General features: G+C 40.9%; 1 protein-coding gene across 3 annotated transcripts in view; it reads left to right on the top strand.

The window, feature by feature from the left end:
* Positions 1–21,035, top strand: part of Dpy19l1 (dpy-19 like C-mannosyltransferase 1) — a 93,975-nt gene that overhangs the window by 13,251 nt on the left and 59,689 nt on the right. For all 3 annotated transcript variants that reach the window (XM_021232073.2, XM_021232072.2, XM_013119363.3), the window contains exons 2-6: positions 2,772–2,796; positions 3,394–3,481; positions 4,531–4,668; positions 7,497–7,617; positions 8,256–8,349. In XM_021232073.2, the coding sequence (XP_021087732.1) occupies positions 2,772–2,796; positions 3,394–3,481; positions 4,531–4,668; positions 7,497–7,617; positions 8,256–8,349 (466 nt within the window). The remainder of the gene's footprint in view (positions 1–2,771; positions 2,797–3,393; positions 3,482–4,530; positions 4,669–7,496; positions 7,618–8,255; positions 8,350–21,035) is intronic.

The following is a 21,035-nucleotide window of genomic DNA, read 5'->3' as shown; positions in this document are numbered from 1 at the left end:
TCTTCTGTGTGGAAGGAGATCCAGGTGTCTCTGGGGATAGACCTTTAGGGCCAAGCTTTTAATCTGTAGGATAAAGACAGGGTTGTTGTAGAGATCTAAAGTATGCAGATTGGTATTTTTGGCTTTTGAGACAGGCAGTCTTTGTGTAGACTGGGATGTATGAGCCCCCTGTGGGTGTGAGCACTTAAGAAGGAAGACTTAGCTCCTGACCACTGTGGACCTGACCTGGGGCAGGACCATCGATTCCCTTCCCTACCTGCTTGACACCTACCTTGTCTCTGGGGACCCTTAGGACCTAAAGAAAGGGCCTTCTCCTGGACTCATTTATTTATTTATAATTATACATGCTGTTTGTTTCCTACTTATTTTGATTTAGGTAAGTCACTTGATACACAGATAATGTTTTTGACTTTTTGTTTGAGAATTTCATACATGTATATAGCATGTTTTGATCAAATTCACCTCCCATTCCCCCCTCTTTCCATTCTTCTCTGTCCCCCCTCCAACTTTTCCTCCCAAATTCAGGTGCTCTGTTTAAAACCCACTTTCTCTATTTAGTGCTGTCAGTGTGGGTGTGCATTGGTGCGTGATAGTCTATGGAGGATGGGAAACTTCCCATTGGTCTTAGCCCTGAAGAAAAATAGTCTCTCTCCCACAGCAGGTGACCTTTGCCAGTAGCTCCACAGTTAGGAGTAGGACTTCATGAACTCCTCCCCCAGCCATGCTGGAATTTTGACTGGCTAGATCTTGTTTCTATCTTGTGCATTCAGTCACAGGCTTTGAATCCTGTGGGTAACAGCCTTGCCATGCTGCCTCTGGCTCTCCAACGTCTCTTCGGCAGTGATCACTGAGATTTGGAGGAAGGGGATGTATTGTAGATATCCCATTTAGAGCTGTCTACTCAATAGTCTCCAATTCTCTGCATGTTGACCAGTTGTGGGTCTAAGCATTAATCATTATCTACTGTAAAGAGGATCTTCCCTGATGAGGGTTGGGAGATGTACTAATCTGTGGCTATAAAGATAACTTAAGAGGCATTTTATTACTCTGCTCATTTAGCAGAATAATAGTAGTATGTTCCTCCTAGGGCCTGTGACCTGTCTAACCACAGGTTCTTGGCCCAGTTATTTGTCTTGTGGATCAGGCTTTAAATCCAATCAGAAAGTGATTGATTACTCCCATAACGTTTGTGCCCCTCTTTCATTAGTGGCATGTCTTGCCAGGGCAGTAATTACTGTAGCTTGCTTACAGAGTTCACGGCTGGGTAAGACTTGATTGTGTAGCATGCAAAGCACCTTCCTGCACTGTGAAATCTAGCCAGTAGTGAAGCTTCCAGCGCAGTACCAGCTTGATCTATCCATGTCCTGTGTCTGACTCTGTATGTCTTTGGTCCTTCCAACAGCAATATAACCTAAAGCAGTGCAACAAACTATAAAATTTGGGGGGGAGAGTCTGTGGAACATCACTGAGCATCAGATTAAAAGCAAGTAACTCATGCCTGGAACTTGCTGCCAGACTCTTCCCAGCAGTTGGCTGAGCTGTGTTTGGAATGTGGAGTCATCATCAGGCAGGTGAAATGTCACTTGGATAGGAGATACTCGCTTGCTAAGAGCTCCAGTAGGATAAAATGTCCAGTTGCTTGCTTCCTACACCTGTGGCTGGCCCAGTAAGCTGAGGTGAACTCGGCAGCAGGATCCTGGGTGCCTTGTTCACTGATGTGGCAGAAAATCCTGAGGCTTGGCCCTTAGCTGCCTCCACTGAGCTGTCTAATTTTCAGGGATTAAGTGGCGAAAGGATTGCATATAGGTGTGTTTAAACAAAAGGTAGCGTATTTACTACAAGGACAGGATTTGGGTTTAGTCCATACCCTTCCATCAGACTTAGTTATACACAGTCATTTCTAACTCCTTTGTGCCCCAGCTGTGTACTCAAGTTAACAAGTACTGGAGCCAATTCAGGAACTTTGTCTGCAAGGGAGTTAGGCTCTGTCTCGTTTAGCTGGAGTCTAGCAGCAAGGAGAGACTTGGTTCTGTTTGTAGTGTTTCACCTGCAATTCCCTACAGTGTAGCACAGAATCTGGTGCTGATTTGTTAATCACCAGGAGTTAATGCCAGTGTTTGAGGTTTGGTGTGGGCAATACCGATGCTTCCAGTCACACACACACACACACACACACACACACACACACACACACGCACGCACACACACACACACGCGCACACACACACGCACGCACACACATGCACACACACACGCATGCACACGCACACAAAACAAGAGTAGGCCCTACTGTGAAAAGGCACTAAAGTAGTTCATAAAAGATGGTTATACTTGTGTGCATTTCACCGCTAACCCTGGCCTCACCAGTCATGTGATTCTTTGTTCTAAGTTATGCTTACCTACTGATTCTGTTCCCATGGGGTCTTTTTGTAATGGTTTCTATCTAATGGTTCCTGTACACTATCTGGCAATAGTAGGGCCTCACATATTTTACTGAGTGAATGAATGTAAGTTGTAGCTACAGTTTGAGCTAGTCATATTGGTGTTGTGTAGGCTTAACTGCAGTACTTCTTGTGAAGGGTCAGTGATCTCTACTGACACAAAGCCTGGGACAGCCTTTTCACAGCTCAGACTTTGCAAGTGTATCTTGGGAGTTTTGTGTGGTCCACAGCAGTCCTGCCCTGACTGTGCTGGGTCTCATTCAAAGTGCTTATCTGTGGGGAGAAAGTATTTATGCTAAAATAGTAATTTAACTTTCTTTCTTCTTTCAGCTTCCTTTGCAGCCCTGTTGCATTGGTAAGATTGTTTTTTCTTCAATGATATGTATTATGTAGATGTTTATAACTTACCAAAGCTATATCCCATGTATTTAAAAGAATAATTTTGTATCATAAGGATGAATATAGTATACCACAATACTCTGAAAGATTAATTTAATTGATAAATCAGGATCAGAATAATAAAACTTTTATATCAAATATCCATTATTAAAGAGGCTATATTTGATACTCTAATTTGCTTAACATTAATATTGTGTGCATGTTGAGTATTAGATTGATGCTTTTAATCTTCTGGATGGAGCGATGTATGAATTTTGTGAACTAGGCATTTTCTGAATGGTACCCGATGGCACATTCAATGTGATATATATTTTTATAGTACATCACTTAAAATATTGTTATGGTTTATTTTAATGTTAAAATCTAATTGGAATGTGTTTCCTTATGGAGAAGTTATAGTAGAATTGTTAAAACCTGCTAGCAAACAAATATAAATACAATCGTTTTTCAGTTTTATTGCAAACTGTCTAGTCTGTAGGACTTTCCCCTTTGCTTTTGGAGTAGTCAGGAGCACAGCTTCACACTGTTGGCTTTGTTGTTTTAATGTTTCCAGGAGCCACATCACGCACCTCTTTGAAAATGATCGACATTTTTCTCATCTCTCAACACTGGAGAGGGAGATGGCTTTCCGCACTGAAATGGTTAGTCTTGTATGTGTGTAGTATTTCATTGTAGCATTCAGAAGCTTTTTAGCATTAAAAGTTTCAACAAGGCATCCCCAAGTAAAAGGAGTAGACAGTTCTCCCTACTCATCATGTAGCTCAAGGACAGACAACACACAGTCATCCATACCTCCTCATCCATTTTGTTTAAAGGAAGTTTCACTCAGCTTTGTGCTAGTACATTCAAAGGTCCTCAAAGGACTTTCTGTTGTTAGCTGTTTCTTGGCACCATCAATTATGAATTGGTGTTTGAATGGGGTCATTGGCACTTAACAGCATCTGATATCCTTAACTGTCTGCACTTGTGTTTACCTGCCTTATTGCTGAGTCTTATAATCTATAAATCCTTTTTTGTTTCGAACCAGAACACACACACACACACACACACACACACGAGCACACACACACACACACACACACACGCACACACACACGCTGAGCACTCAAACAAGTGAGCTACATCTTCAGCCCTGCCTCTTATTTATTGTCTCGTGTTCACTCTCTCCTGTTACCAACCTTTTCAAAGTGCCATGCCAGACAAAGCTTCCCTATTTCCCTCAAAATACAACCCCCACCCTCTGTCCCCAGTGTCAGCTCATCTGCTGAGTTGCTTTGGAGGGAAATGACCTGTAAAATTATTGTTTAATAGGAATGTGTATAATGCGCAGTCTTTTAAAAAAAACACATTTGGATTTTTGAATGTAAGTCTGGAGGAAGTAAGATGTTGCCATTTTGTGTATTCAATAGAATTTTCATACATGGCATATGCTGAATCACATGTATACATATTTAAATTCTGAAACTATTTTTATACATAATTATTTTAATTAAGCTGAAATTCTTCTAAAATGTACTTTTTTACAGTAACTTAAGAATTTGTAAGTGTCCAGAAACCTGTGAAATTAATTGTAGCTATTACCTGCTTGAGTGCTCAGTTTTTCAAAGCCAGTGTATTTTAAGTATTTGTAGTCTAAGAAGATGAACAACTATGTACTTTTTACTATCACTGGAGCGTATCTTTCTTTTAGGGGCTGTATTATTCTTACTTCAAGACCATTGTGGAAGCACCATCATTTTTGAATGGAGTGTGGATGATAATGAATGACAAGCTAACTGAATACCCCCTCGTTATTAACACATTAAAAAGGTTCAATCTTTACCCTGAGGTAAGTTGTTACTTTTCTCAGTTGTGAGTTTTCATTAAAAATGCTTTTTAAAAATTAAACATGATTCTAACTCTTAAGCGGTGACTCACCACCATACTATCACTTTTTAATAGAAAATAAGAACCATGGGGAAGGAGTTTACTAGGGGAATTTTGAATCTTTGGGAGCTATAACTGTGATTCCATTATTAGAGAGTGAGGGAATGGTCTACATTTGGTGAGTTTTTGGCATGTGTCATTTGCCTTTATTTGACATATTTCTTAAGCATTTTCTGGGCCCTGGGCTAAGAAGCCACTTTTTGGGCTGTGTCTGTCTAGATCTCTGTTCAACAGTTGTCCTTAGTGGGTCTGCAGTCGTTTTTTTCTACTGAGAGAACCTTGCTTCTGCATCAATGACTTGATTGATTATTGAGTAATCAGTATGAATGCCCTCCACAATTCAGTGTTTTCTCACGAAGTACTTGAATATTTTCTGTGACAAGGAAGTAGACTTCACACAGATGGGATCACAAGGTGTGTGCAATTTTTTTGTGTGCATTTTTCTTTGGGGATATTTATAGCCTCTCTCTACCACATCCCTTCCATTGTGTCATTTTTAATGGCTGTGTGCATGGTCTACTATTTTAGGTCTTCTTTGGTCCATTTTTTACAGCCATTGTAACTTTTCTGAATATTCTAAGCAAACTGCAGCAAATGTCTTTGAATCTAAATCTTAACTATACACACCTGCCTTTGTTAGGTTCTATTGCTGCGATAAAACACTGCATCCAAAGGGAACTTGGGGAAGAAAGGGCTTATGTGGCTTATCTAATGGCCATAATCCATTGAGAAAAGCCAAAGTGGGACTTCAAGGCAGGAACTGAAGAAGAGAGAGGAGGAATGCTGCTTACTGGCTTGCTCCCCACAACCTGCCAAGGAGCGGTACCACCCACGTGGCTTGGGCCCTCCCAAAATAATCATTAATCAGGAAAATGCCCCACAGACTTGTTGATTGTTCAGCCTCTTGGAGGCATTTTCTCAAGAGTCCTTCTTCCAAGATATGTCTGGGTTTGTGTCAAATTGACAGAAACCACCAGCAAAACATTTATTCATGTTTTTTTTCTTTAAACTACAAATTTGTGGATATAGCCCTTCAGTTCAGCAGAATATGTATTGTAATGATTTGAGGGACATATTGCCCAAAGGCCTTCCACATGGGTTATGCAGATTGAACCCCTGCCAACAGCAGTTTGGCAATGAAGATTTGCATCCTTGTTGATTTTAGACAAGAAAATTATAACTACTTTGATGCATTTTATTCATTCATATATATGTATGCATTTCAGTGCTATGTAACTATCCATTTCTCTTTTAAAAAAGATTTCCTGTTTGTGTCCCTTGTCTGTGTTTCTATTGGGTTTCTTAAAAGACTCATTTTTTTATAATAAGATGTTAGTATGACATAATAATAACATATTTTTCTTTTTAGCGGTGGGTACATATTTTCCTATGCTACATTTTATGACAATGAATCTTTTAACTTATGACTTTTAAAATTGCATGTAAAATATTTATTTTTAGCTGGGTGCTGGTGGGCTTTAATCCAAGCACTTGGGAGGCAGAGGCAGCTAGATTTCTGTGAGTTCGAAGCCAGCCCAATATACAGAGTGAGATCCAGGATAAGCTCCAAAGCTGCAGAGAAACCATGTTAAAAAATAATATTCTTTACAGTTATATGTTTATATTTATATTTTTAACTTATTTGGAATTTGTGTTGATGGGATTGTAGAGTAGGAATATTTTTCATACTCGTCTTCTGTGTAACAACACTGAGGAGAGGCCCAACCTCTCCCCATTGATGTCAAGTAGCTTTCTATATGCAAAATTAGTGTACCTATAGATAGCTATCACCTGTGTTTGGATTTGATGCTCAGCGTTGCCTGTCTGAGGTCCTGAAAGTGGACTCTGAACTGGAGATTGGCTTGCCGCAGGTGTGTCAGGAAGTGCCCTTGTGTTCACACCTGAGCCAGGTTGATGGAGCGGAAGGAGGTATCACAAGGGGCTGAACTGTGATGGCATCTAATCACAAGCCCCATGAACCTCTTGGGCTCTCTGGGCGGGTGTAGCTTTGCACTTTGCACAGTTAGGCTTCCTTTGGCAGAGACCCCTGGACCAGGTATCACTTCTGTTGATGAGCCTATTATGGGATGCAGTTTTCCCTTTTGTGACCTTGAGTACATTAATTTCTTCAGCCCAGAGCAGTTCCTTAGAGTTTGACAGCTGTCAGCCTCCAACCATCTGGGCAGCTGCTGGGGCTGGAAGTGCCTCTGCCTGGAAGGCGGATGAGCTCACGTCCACTGCCTCCCCTGTTGCATTGGTCCATCTGGGTATGCCCCTGCCAATGCCATGCTATCTTAGTTATTTTCAGTGACAGACCTTTTATTCCTCAGCACATTCCCCTTTTACTCTTTCTCCTACTTTTCCTGAATAATTTTAGGTATTGAGATTTTGGGTAGGATTGTTTTATCTTTATGAATTACTTTGAGATGTGAATTTACATCTTGAAAAATCAGAAAAAATATTTGATTAGGTCTTTTATATTCCTTGGTAGAATTTTATATTTTTTAAAAATGCAAATCTTACAGATTTCCTAGTTTTTCTTCACTGTGCATCAGCAGTCAGCCTTGTGTGGGGAAGTCTTTGTGGGAGAGCCTGAGCCTCCTGTAGCGAGATAGAGAGGGAGCCAAATAACTGAAGCCTGGAGAGAGAGTTTGACAGTTAGGAAAATGTCTAAAACACATTCTAGTAATAAAAACTGTTTCTCATGCCATCTTTATTTTCTTTAAAAAGGTGATCTTAGCCAGCTGGTACCGGATTTATACCAAAGTAATGGATTTGATTGGTATTCAAACCAAGATATGCTGGACAGTTACTCGAGGAGAAGGACTCAGTCCAATAGAGAGCTGCGAGGGTGAGCACCTTTGTCATGTTGTCCAGCTGTCTGTTGGAGCATAATAGTCTTAGTGGTACAAACAGCAGCCATTTTATTGCAGTCTTGGATTCTTCAGGTCACAAATTTGGGCAGGCTGGTTTGCTTCCATGGTAACAGGGTAATCACATGGCTGTAATAAGTCGACTGAATCAGAAGCTATTTTAGTTACATTTTGGCCTTTGGGCTGGGGTGGTTCAGGTATCACCTGGGATGTTTCCACTCTACCTTTCCATGGACTTTGAGGTTTTATAGCAAGGTACTTGCCACAAAGTAGCTGAGCTCTTCCCAAGGTAGCTTCACGCCAGCTGGATCACTGTGGCTGCTGATGCCCCCTTCCCGGAAGAAGTGGTGTTGCCTCTGCCAGGCTCTACTGCAGCCCAGGCCGAATCCATATGTACCTCCTTAGAAAGTGAATCAACAGGTTCCAACCCTGCTTCCAGACCAGCATATCTGTAATACTGTTCTCATCACTATTCTGCATTCATGTCCTGTTTTCATATGGCAACCAAGGAAACCATTTATCTGGCAACCGTTTCACAGTAAGCACAGTTTAATGTAAATTGCTAGACTCATAACATAATTTGTGAGTAGAACATATGCTTTGTTTATTTTTAAAGGATTGGGAGATCCTGCTTGCTTTTATGTTGCTGTAATTTTTATGTTAAATGGACTAATGATGGCATTATTCTTCATCTACGGCACATATTTAAGGTAAGAATATTTTAATATGTGTTATAAAATATATCATAATAAGTTTTTAGTTAATAATTATTAATAATATATTGCTCAGTTTTAATAGTGTTTCAAAATGTTTATTTGTGGTTATAATAGGATTTCTTATTAATCTGATTTCACTGTTGGGATGGCAATCACATTTCAGATAGTTTTAAAGGCTTAAATAGACTATGGTGGGCATATGTGGTAAATGCTAAGATTTATAGGCATGTGATCATATGTAATGTGCATCATTTTCATAAAATGTTAGAACACATGACTATCAAATGATAATAATGGCCTGTGCTTTGGTAGTGTTAAAGCAGAAGTGTACTCTACACAACTGTTTGCTGCCTGCCTGTCTTCACAGTCAAACAGTATTCCTGCAATTAAATAATGATGGTGTTTAAAGGGTTTGTGTTTGCATTTCCCATTTTAGTTTGGCAATATGTTGCAGTATGTGTCTCTGAACTGTTGTATTTCATTTGTGTGTGTATATGTGCACAAATGGGGATGCACGTTTATGTAGGGGTGCATGTGCATGTGTGGAGATCAGAGGAAAATGTTGGATGTCATTTCTTAGGCACTGCCAAACTTTTGAGACTACTAGGTCTCTTACTGGCCTGCAACTCATCAAGTAGGCTAGGCTAGCTGACTATCATGTTCCGGGAATCCAGCTGTATCCTCCAGAGAGCTAAGATTATATGCTAGGTTTAACCATCTCTTTTCATGGGTTCTGGTCCTTGGGTCCTCATGTTTCCAAGGCAAACACTTTATGACTGAGCCGTCTCCTAGGCCACCTGAGTTTATCTGACCTTGAAAGTATCTTAGATGTTCTTCCTGCTGCTTGCTGACTGTAGTGCAGAACTGTGTGTATACAAATAAGATTTCCACTTTGGCCAATGGGTCCCTTACTGTCTTGTCTTCTTTGCGTTTTCAGTTACAACTGCTTGAAGACTTATGTTTTTAGCTCAGTGTTTGAGCATATAGAGGTTACTTGATAAGTGCTTATCAAATGAACAAGCAACTAGACCAGTTTAAAATGTATTTGCATATAGATTTAAAATGCAACACCGTATTTAGGAGACTAGATTTGAGTAAGATAAATGCACACTGCTTTTATTGTTGGAAGACATTCTCACCGTTTGTAAATAAACATTCACAGTGATTTCTTACCATGCTTCTTATGACTTTTGTATCCAAAGGCTAAAAAGCCCAATCTGCAAAGAGGATATAAGGTTCTGGTGCTAGTGGCCCTTACCCTGTACAACTTCCTCAGTCTTAAGCTCTACCTCTCATGATAAACACTTTTCTCCATATATACAGTGCATGTTCACTTGTTCAGTCAACACCTAAGTTAGATGCTGGGTAGCCTCGTTCTTAAGACTGGGCTGTGACAAAATGGGAGCAGGCAGGGTGGGAGATAAGGATGATGGCATAATGAGATTATGTGTATCAATGTAAGATAGAGGGAGGAAGAAAGGAAGAAAGTCTAGAACTCTGAGGTAGAGGAAGGTGGTTCTGACTGAAAGGACATTTTAGTTCAACCCTGAAGAATAAGAAGACTTGATAGGTAGAAATAGCAGGAAAATGCATCCCAGGGTTGGTTAGGCAGAAATGGGGCACGTAAGATGTAGGAGCAGACACCAAGGTGACAGATTTACCTCAGGGTTCATGTTCTTCAGGGCCTAAGGTGTGGGCTGGGTGATGAATGCCTTCGTGTAAGGCATTCCAAGTGAATGAAGTAAATTTGGAGTTTAACAAGTGGTGGGCCGTGATGGAAACTGAACTATGATCTTAGAGGATTCCTAGCTGCCATCTTCCCCAGAGGCCCACAGTGAACCCACAGTACAGCACATACTACAGAGCATTGCTTTAAGGGACTTGAAACCAGTGGTGTAGGTTGGTACTCCAGTTTTTTCACGTAAAAGTATATTTTAGGGACTGGGAAAATAGCTCACTTGGTAAAGTGCTTGCTTTTCAAGCATGACGTTTTCACCAGAACCCCCATGTATTAGTTATTTTTCTGTTGCTGGTACAAAACACTGTGACTGAAGGCAAGCTATGGCAGAAAGAGTCCCTTAAATAACTAACAAAAGTTATAGACAGCACTTGAAGAGTGAACCCTGAGGTTGTCCCCTGTCCTCTGATGTAGGCACACAAACAAGTACCCTAACAAACAAGTGAATGTATGGACACACACACACACACACACACACACACACACACACACACACACACACACACGCACACACACACACACACACACACACGTTTTAAAGTAGATGCTAGACTAGCCCATCTTCGATAGTTTAGGGAGCAACTTAGAGTCAGAGCATCTGAATCTGTGCGAATAGCGGCCCTGTTCCTCTCCCAGGGTCACGGCCTGCGGCTGTCTCAGTTCTGCCTGCCTTCCTGCATTTCCCCTTGTCTGTGCTGCCCAAGCTTGATGCTCCACCACAGCCCCAATTACCAGCACATGCTCATTCTCCAGCTGGCTTTGGTTTGTGTAGCCATGAGGTAGAGTTCGTGCTGTCTGTCACTACAGATGCCAATAAGCCAAGCTGGGAATTAACCTTTAAGTTGCACAGATCTGAGAAAACAGGAGAGAAACATCCTAGAAACTACAATCCTTTTCATGTCCTGACAGCAGACTTTAGATCATGGCAACAGGGCCCGCCTTGCTTTTGGTCACATGGCTTGCTGTGTCTTTTTTTTTCATATTTTTTTTATTTAACTTTTTACACATATCACTCTCAGTTCCCTCTCACTCCCCTCCATCCCCCCTCCGCTCCCCAGAGAGGACAAGGGTTTCCATGAGGGATTTTCAGAGTCTGTCACATCATCCTGGGAAGGGCCTAGCTTCTTCCCCATGTGTCCAGGCTGACAGAGAATCCCTCCACATGGTATGGGTGCCTAGAGTCCTTCTGTATGCCAGGGATAAATACTGCTCCACTCTCCCAGGTCCCACAGATTGCCAAGGTCTCCTCTCTGTCACCCAGGTTTGGTGGGAGGGATGTCTGGATCTGTCCCATGCTGGCCCCTCAGTCATCAGTCTGGGGTCCATGTGTTCCCCCTTGTTTAGGTCAGCTGCCTCTGTGGGTATCGCCAGCCTGATCTTGATTCCTTTGGTCATCACTCCTCTTTGCAACTGGGTTCCAGGAGTTCAGTTTAGTTCATAGCTGTGGGTGTCTGCCTCTGCCTCCATCAGCCACTGGATGAGAGTTCTAGGATGACATATAAGGTAGTCATCATTCTCATTATCATGGAAGGGCATTTAGGTAGCCTTAATGCCAGTTGGTGTCATTCTTGTAGATCTGTGAAGATCTCACTAGTGCCAGATCTCTCCTCTAACTTATAATGGCTCCCTCTTTTATGGTATTGTGCCAATACTAAGCTGTTTTCAGGACTATAGCTCTATAATAGAGCTTGAAGTCAAGGATGGTGATGCCCCCAGAAGTTCCTTTATTGTACCTAGCTGTTTTGGCTATCCTGGGTCTTTTGTTTTTCCATATAAAGTTGAGGATTGTCCTTTCGAAGTCGGTGAAAAATTGTGCTGGTGTTTTGATAGGGATTGCATTGAATCTGTAGATTGCTTTTGGTAAAATTGCCAGTTTTACTACGCTGATCCTACCTACCCAAGAGCATGGGAGATCTTTCCATTTTCTGGTATCTTCTTTAATTTCTTTCTTTAAAGACTCAAAGTTCTTGTTATACAGGTCTTTCACCTGTTTGGTTAGAGTTACCCCAAGATATTTTATGGTGTTTGTGGCTATTGTAAAGGCTGATGTTTCTCTGATTTCTTTCTCATCCCCTTTATTGTCTATATATAGTAGGGCTACTGATTTTTTTCTTTGAGTTAATTTTGTATCCTGCCACTTTGCTGAAGGTGTTTATCAGCTGTAGAAGTTATCTTGTAGAATTCTTTGGGTCGCTTACATAGACTTATCATATCGTCTGCAAATAGTGAAAGTTTGACTTCTTCCTTTCCAATTCGTATCCCCCTGATCTCCTTTTGTTGTCTTATTGCTCTAGCTAGAACTTCAAGTACAATATTGAAGAGATATGGAGAGAGTGGACATCCTTGTCATGTTCCTGATTTTAGCGGAATCACCTTTAGTTTCTCTCCATTTAGTTTGATGCTGGCTGTTGGTTTGCTGTATATAGCTTTTATTATGTTTAGGTATGTTCCTGTTAACCCTGATCTCTCCAAGACCTTTATTATGAAGGGGTGTTGGATTTTGTCAAAGGCTTTTTTCAGCATCTAGTGAGATGACCATGTGGGTTTTCTTTTTCAGTTTGTTTACATGGTGGATTACATTGATGGATTTTTGTATGTCGAACCATCCCTGCATCCCTGGGATGAAGCCTACTTGATCATGGTGTATGATTTTTCTGATGTATTCTTGGATTCTATTTGCCAGTATTTTATTGAGTATTTTTGCATCAATGTTCATGAGGGAGATTGGTCTGTAATTCCCTAACTTGGTTGTGTCTTTGTGTGGTTTGGGTACTAATGTAATTGAATTGTAGCCTCATAAAAAGAATTTGGCAGTGATCCTTCTGCTTCTATTGTGTGGAACAATTTGAACAGTATTAGTATTAGTTCTTCCTTGAATTTTTGGTAGAATTCCACACTGAAACCATCTGGCCCTGGACTTTTTTTGGTTGGAAGACTTTATGACTACTTCTATTTCTTTAGGGGTTATAAATATGTTTATATTGTGTATCTCTTCTTGATTTAATTTTGGTAAGTGATATCTATCCAGAAAATCATCCATTTCCTTTAGATTTTCCAGTTTAGTGGAGTACAGATTTTCATTGTATGACCTGATGATTCTTTGGATTTCCCCAGTGTCTGTTGTTATGCCCCCTTTTTTCTTTCTTTCTTTTTTTTTTTTTTTTTGTTTTGTTTTTAGAGACAGGGTGAGGCTGTCCTGGAACTCACTCTATAGACCAGGCTGGCCTCGAACTCACAGAGATCTGCCTGCCTCTGCGTCCCGAGTGCTGGGATTAAAGGCTTGTGCCACCAACACCCGGCTTCCCCTTTTTCATTTCTGATTTTGTTAATTAGCATGTTCTCTCTCTGTCTTTTGGTTAGGCTTAATAAAGGTTTGTCTATCTTGTTGATTTTTCTCAAAGAACCAACTCTTTATTTCATTTATTCTTTGTATTGTTTTCTTTGTTTCTACTTTATTGATTTCAGCTCTCAATTTGATTATTTCCTGGCGTCTACTTCTCCTGGGTGAGTTTGCTTCTTTTTGTTCTAGAGCTTTCAGGTGTTCTGTTAATTCTCTAGTGTGGCAATTCTTCTGTTTCTTAATGTGGGCACTTAGTGTTAGGAATTTTTTTCCTCTTAGAACTGCTTTCAAAGTATCCCAAAGCTTTGGACATGTTGTGCCTTCGTTTTTATTGAATTCTAGGAAGTCTTTTCTTTCTTTCTTTCTTTCTTTCTTTCTTTCTTTCTTTCTTTCTTTCTTTCTTTCTTTCTTTCTTTATTCCTTTACCCAGGGGTGATGCATTTGAGCATTGTTCAATTTCTATGAGTTTGTGAGGATTCTGTAATTTGTGTTGACATTGAATTCTAATTTTAAGCCATGGTGGTCCAACAAAATACAGGAGGTTATTCTAATTTTTTGTATCTGTTGAGGTTTGCTTTATTGCCAAGTATGTGGTTGATTTTAGAGGTTCCATGTGGTGCTGAGAAGAGAGTATATTCTTTTTTGTTTGGGTGGAATGTTCTATAGATGTCTGTTAAACCCAATTGGGTGATAACTTCTGTTAGTTCCATTGTTTCTTTGTTAAGTTTCTGTCTGGTGGACCTGTCCAGTGGTGAGAGTGGGGTATTGAAGTCTCCCACTATTAAGTGTGTGGGGTTTAATGTGTGATTTGAGTTGTAGTAATGTTTCTTTTATGAACATGGGTGCCTTTATATTTGGGGCATATATGTTCAGAATTGAGACGTCTTCCTGATGGGTTTTTCCTATGATGAATATGAAATGACCTTCTTCATCTCCTTTTGTAAAGAGAAGCCTTCCCGCAAACCTGGTTCCAGAGCTGCATCAGTCCCAAATAAATACACAGGAGGCTATATTAATTATGAAGCTGTTGGCCTTGCTTGTTTCTTACTGGCTAGCTCTGACTTAAGTATTTACCCCATAATTGTTAATCTAAGTATTTCTCTTACCAGAGACATTTCCGGGCTTCCTACCCCATGGCGGTTACATCTCGACTTCCTGTGTTTCTCCTACCCAGAGTCCTCCTGGATTCCTAGTCCCACCTATCTTGGTTCCCTATTGGCCAACAGTGCTTTATTGACATATACACAGGACTTCCCCCATCATCCTTTGATTACTTTTAGTTTGAAGTCTATTTTTTTTAGATATTAGGATAGCTACACTCGCTTGCTTCTTATGTCCATTTGATTAGAAAGTCTTTTCCCAACTCTTAACCTTGAGGTCGCGTCTGTCTTTGAAATTGAGGTGTGTTTCTTGTATGCAGCAGAACTTTCTGTAGGGCTGGATTTGTGGATTCTTTTGTATAAATCAGGTTTTGTTATGAGATATCTTGTTTTCCTCATCTTTAGTGACTGAGAGTTTTGCTGGGAATATTAGTCTGGGCTGGAATCTCTGATCTCTTGTTGGGAGCATCTCAGGTACCTTGATCTTTTGGAGCCAAACCTGTACTTTCTAAAGTCTAAAGATTTATGTAATTGGCCTTTAGCCTTTACAAAGGAGCCTTCTGGGAGTACTCAAGAGAAGCAGCATAGGTAGAACATAGGAACACCATGACTCAGAAAGCTTATCCAAACCCAGCCAGCCCTAACCATCACCTAGACAACAGCCGTTAGCCCACCCATTCCTCTCCCTCCTGAACTTTTTACCTTGCCAATACCCTGCTCTATGTGCTTAAACAATACCCTGCTATGTGCACACCTGGTGCGCAAAGCAACCCTCTCACCCCCTCACTCCCCTCCCGTTCTCCTGCTCTACCAAGTATATTAACTGCCCTGAGAAAAATGAAATTGCCACACGATCAACTGCTTGTTTTGTGGTCGTTCCTTCGTTTCTTCTTGTCCCCATCTTCAATGCAGGAGATTCTGTCTTCCATCTCTTGTATTCTGTTAGTTATGCTTGCATCTGCAGTTCCTGATTGTTTATTCAGCCTTTCCATTTCCAGCATTACCTCAGTTTGTGTTTTTCTTATTGTCTCCATTTCGGTTTTCAGGTCTTGAACTGTTTGAATTGTTTCTTTCATCTGTTTGATAGTTTTTTTCTTGACTTTCCTTTCTATCCTTAAGAGATTTGTTTATTTCTTGCATATTTTGGTTTGTGTTTTCTTCCATTTCTCTTTACTGGTTCTCCACTCTCTCCTCTTATGGTCTGTCTCTGTGCAGTGGAGTTTGCATGATCCCAAGGCCTCTGGACCTTGAACCTGCACCTCGTTAGAAGCAATTTGGAGCAAACAAGTCCCGTGTGTGTGTGTGTGTGTGTGTGTGTGTGTGTGTGTGTGTGTAAATTCCTGTCTGCAATTTGAAGTCATGTGCTTTAGAATATAGACTAGAAAGTATATCTGTGCATCCTTTTTGTTAGTCATGCCCAAAGGTGTCTCTGCAGACAGATGGAAAGCCACCTAGTTTCTCTGCTTAAGGCTTCTTTGACAAGTCCCCTGTTCACTTGCGCTTCAGCTGCATGGCTGTGGGTGCAATTCCGTGTCTCCATTCTTGACTTGTTGGAGGTTCTGGTTAAACTCGGGAAACATGTGCTTGTGCTACTATAGACGGGATGAGGAGGCGTGTAGGTGAGGCAGGGGGAAAGCACAGGGCCTCCTTGCTCTCGGACTGTACCACTTTTCATGAACCTTCTTCCTCTGCTTGGCCATTTGGAAGCTTTCTAAACTTAGTCTTCGTTTTATTGAAGCATTGTTGTGTAGGGAAGATTGAGTCATTGGTGTTAACTTGACCTTTAACCGCTTTCCCATTCCTGGACTTTGAAGGTTGATAATAAAAACTCCTAATCTATGGGGTCTTGGGTAGTATTTATTCTTGGTGTACAAATAGACTTTGAGTGTCCATCCAACAATGAGGGATGGTCTCTCAGCCTGGACTCTTGAAGGAGGGCCTAGACCCTACCCTGGATGACATGACAGACTCTGGAGATCCATCGTGGAGGGCCTCACTCTACCTGGGGATCGGAGTGGAGATTGGGTGGGGGACTGGGATGCCTGGTGGGGAGGGTGAGGGAGAGGGAGCTTTTATTGACATGTGAAACAAACTTGTTTCTAACTTAAATAAAAAAAGGAAAACAACAAAACAAAAACAAAACAAACAAACAGAAGAACCACTCAACTCTGCCTTTACTTCCTGTGTCCAGTCCCTGTCCCTAAGTTATCTAGGGGCTACCAAGCTGTCAGTGAAACATAAACCTGTCACTTCTGGGATGGCAGTGATTTCAGTGTCACAGCAGTTTCAACTCAGAGGGCTTCTAGCACTTGCCATCCCCACAAAGCTTGTGGCTCTTAGCTTTGTGGGCCAGAGGATGGCCTTGGGGATATGAGACAGGGTCTCACTGACCTAGAACGTGCCAGTGAGGTGGGGCTGGCTAATCTAAGGATCAGCCTGTCTTTGTCTACCAATTGCAAGTATCAACTACCATGCTGCTTCTTTTTTTTTTTTTAATATAGTATGGTCCTCCTACACCAAGTGCTTTGCCAATTAAACCAATCAAGCTGTGTCTGGCTGCTGGTTGTACTTCTAAGTGTTAGTGTGTTAGTGTTACTGCCATGAAGCACATTGAGAGTTCCAATGTTTATACTTTCCTAATGTTTTCTTATTGCACGATAGTTCAATTACTTTTCTAATTTTTTGACTGGGGTAAAGGTGCAGAGTTTTTAAATGAGTTAAGAATAAAGAGGATGGCATAAAAATTGGTCTTAGGATTGTGTCAGTATGAATCACATTAAGTAGAGAGAAGCAAAATTTAGATTTTTGTCTAACAGACTAGAAATTTGCAGGGCAAATGTATGTTTGTTTTCAAAATAACATGACAATGCAGATATGTATTTTTAGAAGCCAGATAACCATTGCTTTTCATCAAAAGTGGAAGTAAAAGAGAAATAGAAAACAGTAATTGGGCTGACTCCCAAGATTTGACTTAAGGAAACAATTGAGATATGGTTTCCAAATATGGCCTATTCACAATGTGATTCTTTCTCTGGAATTTTCAGTATTTTGGTATTTGTCCTAAATACCCTCTTCTAGTTACTCTTCAGTCTGTATTATTAGTTTGTGGTTAAAGTTAAATTGTTCAGTAGGGATCTTGGTATTTGTATGCTGTAGATTGAGAGCACCAGGAGACCAGATATAAGGGCGGGGCGTCCTCTATAGTTTCTTTTTTGGGGAAAATTCTTGCATGATCAAGGCATGAGCTTCTTTGATTTGTGAAATTCATAAATGGCTAGGGTATGAACATCTTTGGCTGGTAAAATTCATACATGTACAAGGTATGAACTTATGGCAAATACCAGAAGTATTTGATGTGGAATTCCAGAACAGATGTCAAGCAGGCAGACAGTTCTTGGCGATGTTGCATGGCTTTGCAGTCCTATGGTTTGGAGTTAACTCTGGTCATTGTGCACTGGGAGTCAATTTGTCAGTTTGTTTTGGAATTAATGTCTCCTCTGCGGGGTTGCACTGATGGATGTTTTGCTACTGGCAGTCTGGAAAAATACACACACATATAAAATCCGTTAAAAGTCACTAATGGAAGATGTGTACAAATTACATTATTCTGGCAAAGATTTGTTTTCTTTTTGGAGTTAGTATATCAGGAATGTTCTGACTAGTACAACAAAAGATTGAGTGCAGTGCCGGGAGAGAGGGTTAGGAAATGAAAGGCGTCCTACAAAACTGTTTGAGCCTGAAAACTGATGATGAGAATTTGAAAACCCTATAACCAAGAAGACACTTGTGTTAGTCTTGCATTGGTGTCACAAGTCAAAGTTTCAGCTTGAAAAGAAATTGTTTCAGCTCACAGCTCTGGAGGTTCCACCCATGGCAGAATGAATAAGCTCATGCTTGCCACATGTGAAAGGCTTGGTGGAAATGGATTATTATCATGGAATCCTAACTAGAACTTATAATTTAGTGTTTTCTCCAGTGGTGTATGTTCTGCATTGTTTCCCATTCTCTCCACAGTATCTGATCATTACTGAAGACTATTTTCATATTAAAGAAACCCATCTAATACACTGTGTACAGGCTCTTTGTGGTGGTAAGCTCACTAGGCCTATGGTACCTCTGTGAGAGAGGTGAGCAGGTGCTTTAGATGAAGCTGAGGGTTAGATAGGAGTACGTTTTCTAAGATCCCCCGAGAGCTCCTTGGTTGCAGTGCTGGGATTAGAATGCAGACAGAGCTTTAGAGTGTGTGTCCCGCAGTCTCTTTGTGTAAGCATGTTTGACATGTTCTTTCTACAGAAATTGAATTATCTATAGCTTAATGTATTATTTATACATTCTGAGTAATGAAGGAAAAATAACTATTTCATTTTCAAGGAGAGTGGTGTTTTATTTTTAAAAAGTTTCATCTAAAGTACTTCAAAGATGAATGGCAGTCAGAAAGATCCAGATTTTCTGTTCTCTCTCTCTCTTTCCCTCTCTCTCCCTTCCTCTCTCTCTGTCTCTCTCTCCCTCTCTCTTCTCTCTCCCTCTTCCCTCTCTACTCTCTGCCCTCTCCTCTCTCTCTCTCTCTCTCTCTCTCTCCCTCCCTCCCTCCCTCCCTCCCTCCCTCCCTCCTCTCTCTTTTCCTAAGGTCTTCACAGTCTCAGGCCTTTGGTGTTCTTATGTTAGGACTTCTACATTGGGATTTATCAGCATCTCACTTTGCTTTGTTTCCACAGTATCATGCAGGAGATTTTTATAATCATTTGAGTAGTTTCCTCATTTATTTCTTCTTCTTGGAGTCACACTATATTTACTTTTTAGGTACAGCAAAAATTGAAAGAAAAGGTGACATGATGCATACCAGCAGTTCTTAACGCATGGATCATGACTATCAGAAAACACGTATTTTCCAGTGTTAGGAACTGAGACACGGCCCAGAAGTAGTAATGACAATAAAGTTAGTTTGGGGGTTCCTACAACCATTGGAAATACGTTCTTCCCATGAGACCTACAGGTTGAGGACTGCTGCTACATGCAGGGCTTCTGTGGCTTTACAGGTTCCTGCCCTGGGTTGATTCTCTCTTTATCACCCAGCCCATGACTCCATAATTTTAGATGATGCGGTAATTTGTGTTTGCCTCAATCTCTTTTAGGGATAGATTCTCTCCTAATGGTATTGAAACCAAAATTAACCAAACCTTACTGTTTTGGGGAGTGATGGTGGCAAATAGGAGTATCCTTCTAATACCATCTGGGGCATTTTTATGGTTTGTTTCTCATATTCATTTGCATGACAAATATCAAGGGTATTCAAATAAGTGTATCTGGTAAGACCAACACTGGTGGTGCATAGCCAGCCCTGTCATCACTGCGCACCGAGACTCACTGTCTGGACCAGAAAGATTTCAGATTTGGCAGTTTTATTTTGGAACATTTGCATAAATGTATAATGTACCTTGGAATGGCATCAAAATCTGAAAGTGGAATTCATTTTATAAATAATTGCTCATTAATTTGGTTTCCCTGGTTTTCCATATTCTGATTAATCCTTCAATTTTACAACTGAACTATGCATTCCTATTTTTTACTTTTAATTTCAGCACCCCTCCCCCTTTGTGTTTTTCTTCTGCGGCTGCTCTTCTCTGCTTCCATCTAGATGGACCTAGCTAGGCTGCCCACAGGGCTGTTCCCTGAGCCTTCTGCCGGCATCACCCACCATACACAGAATTATTCCCTCTGTATTTATGCTTTCCCTTATTTTAGAGAATCACATTCTCAGGTAGTTCTGAAACATCAAAACCTAGAGTTCATTTATAAATACATAGAGCTTGAAAATTTGAACACTTCTTATTTTACTTTTTTTTAAAAATGCTATTGCTGTTTGCCTTGTTACAGAATTCTGTTTTCCTTAGACATTGAAGGCTTGTTTTACTGTCTTCTCGGCCTCATTGGGAGACTGTACTTGTGGGAAGGTGTAAACAGTCATCTGTCTCCTCACCCTGGATAGGGAACTGACAGACAAACATACATATTCTAAAAAAATCCAGTTTGACAAATCAGTGAATTTTATTGTGGTTACTTACAGGGTGAGGGGTTACTGACAGGGGCAGAAATGACTCAAAGACAGCTGCATTGCCAAAGCCCACCCCGTCTCAGGTGAGAGCTCACGGAACTGGAAACTTGGAATACACTGCACAGCCTGCAGGCAGCTCGTCATTTGGAGAGTGACCTTTCCGGTAGCTCAGCTGGTCTGTGCTCCTTCCCGGCAGCTTCTCTGACCTGCCTGTGTTAGGGAGCTCAGCCTGTTTCTCAGCAGTCCTTACATTTATATGTGTTCCGGGAGGCAGGCACCTACCTGGCCAGTCTGATCAGTTTCAGGGACTTCCTGAAGTCTTTCAGTTGTTTACCTTCTGGGTTTAATGAGCTTCCCTGCAGGATGAAGCTTCCTTCCAAGATGGAGGAGGTTTTATCTTATAGGAAATTGCCTCACAGCAGGGTGCCTGCCCTCTTTTCCTTCTGACTG

This window comes from Mesocricetus auratus, unplaced genomic scaffold (assembly GCF_017639785.1).
Source record: "Mesocricetus auratus isolate SY011 unplaced genomic scaffold, BCM_Maur_2.0 Super-Scaffold_100022, whole genome shotgun sequence".
In the NCBI taxonomy this organism is placed as follows: domain Eukaryota; kingdom Metazoa; phylum Chordata; class Mammalia; order Rodentia; family Cricetidae; genus Mesocricetus; species Mesocricetus auratus.
Note: the sequence above shows the minus strand (reverse complement) of the source record. Positions and strands in the feature narration are given on the sequence as shown.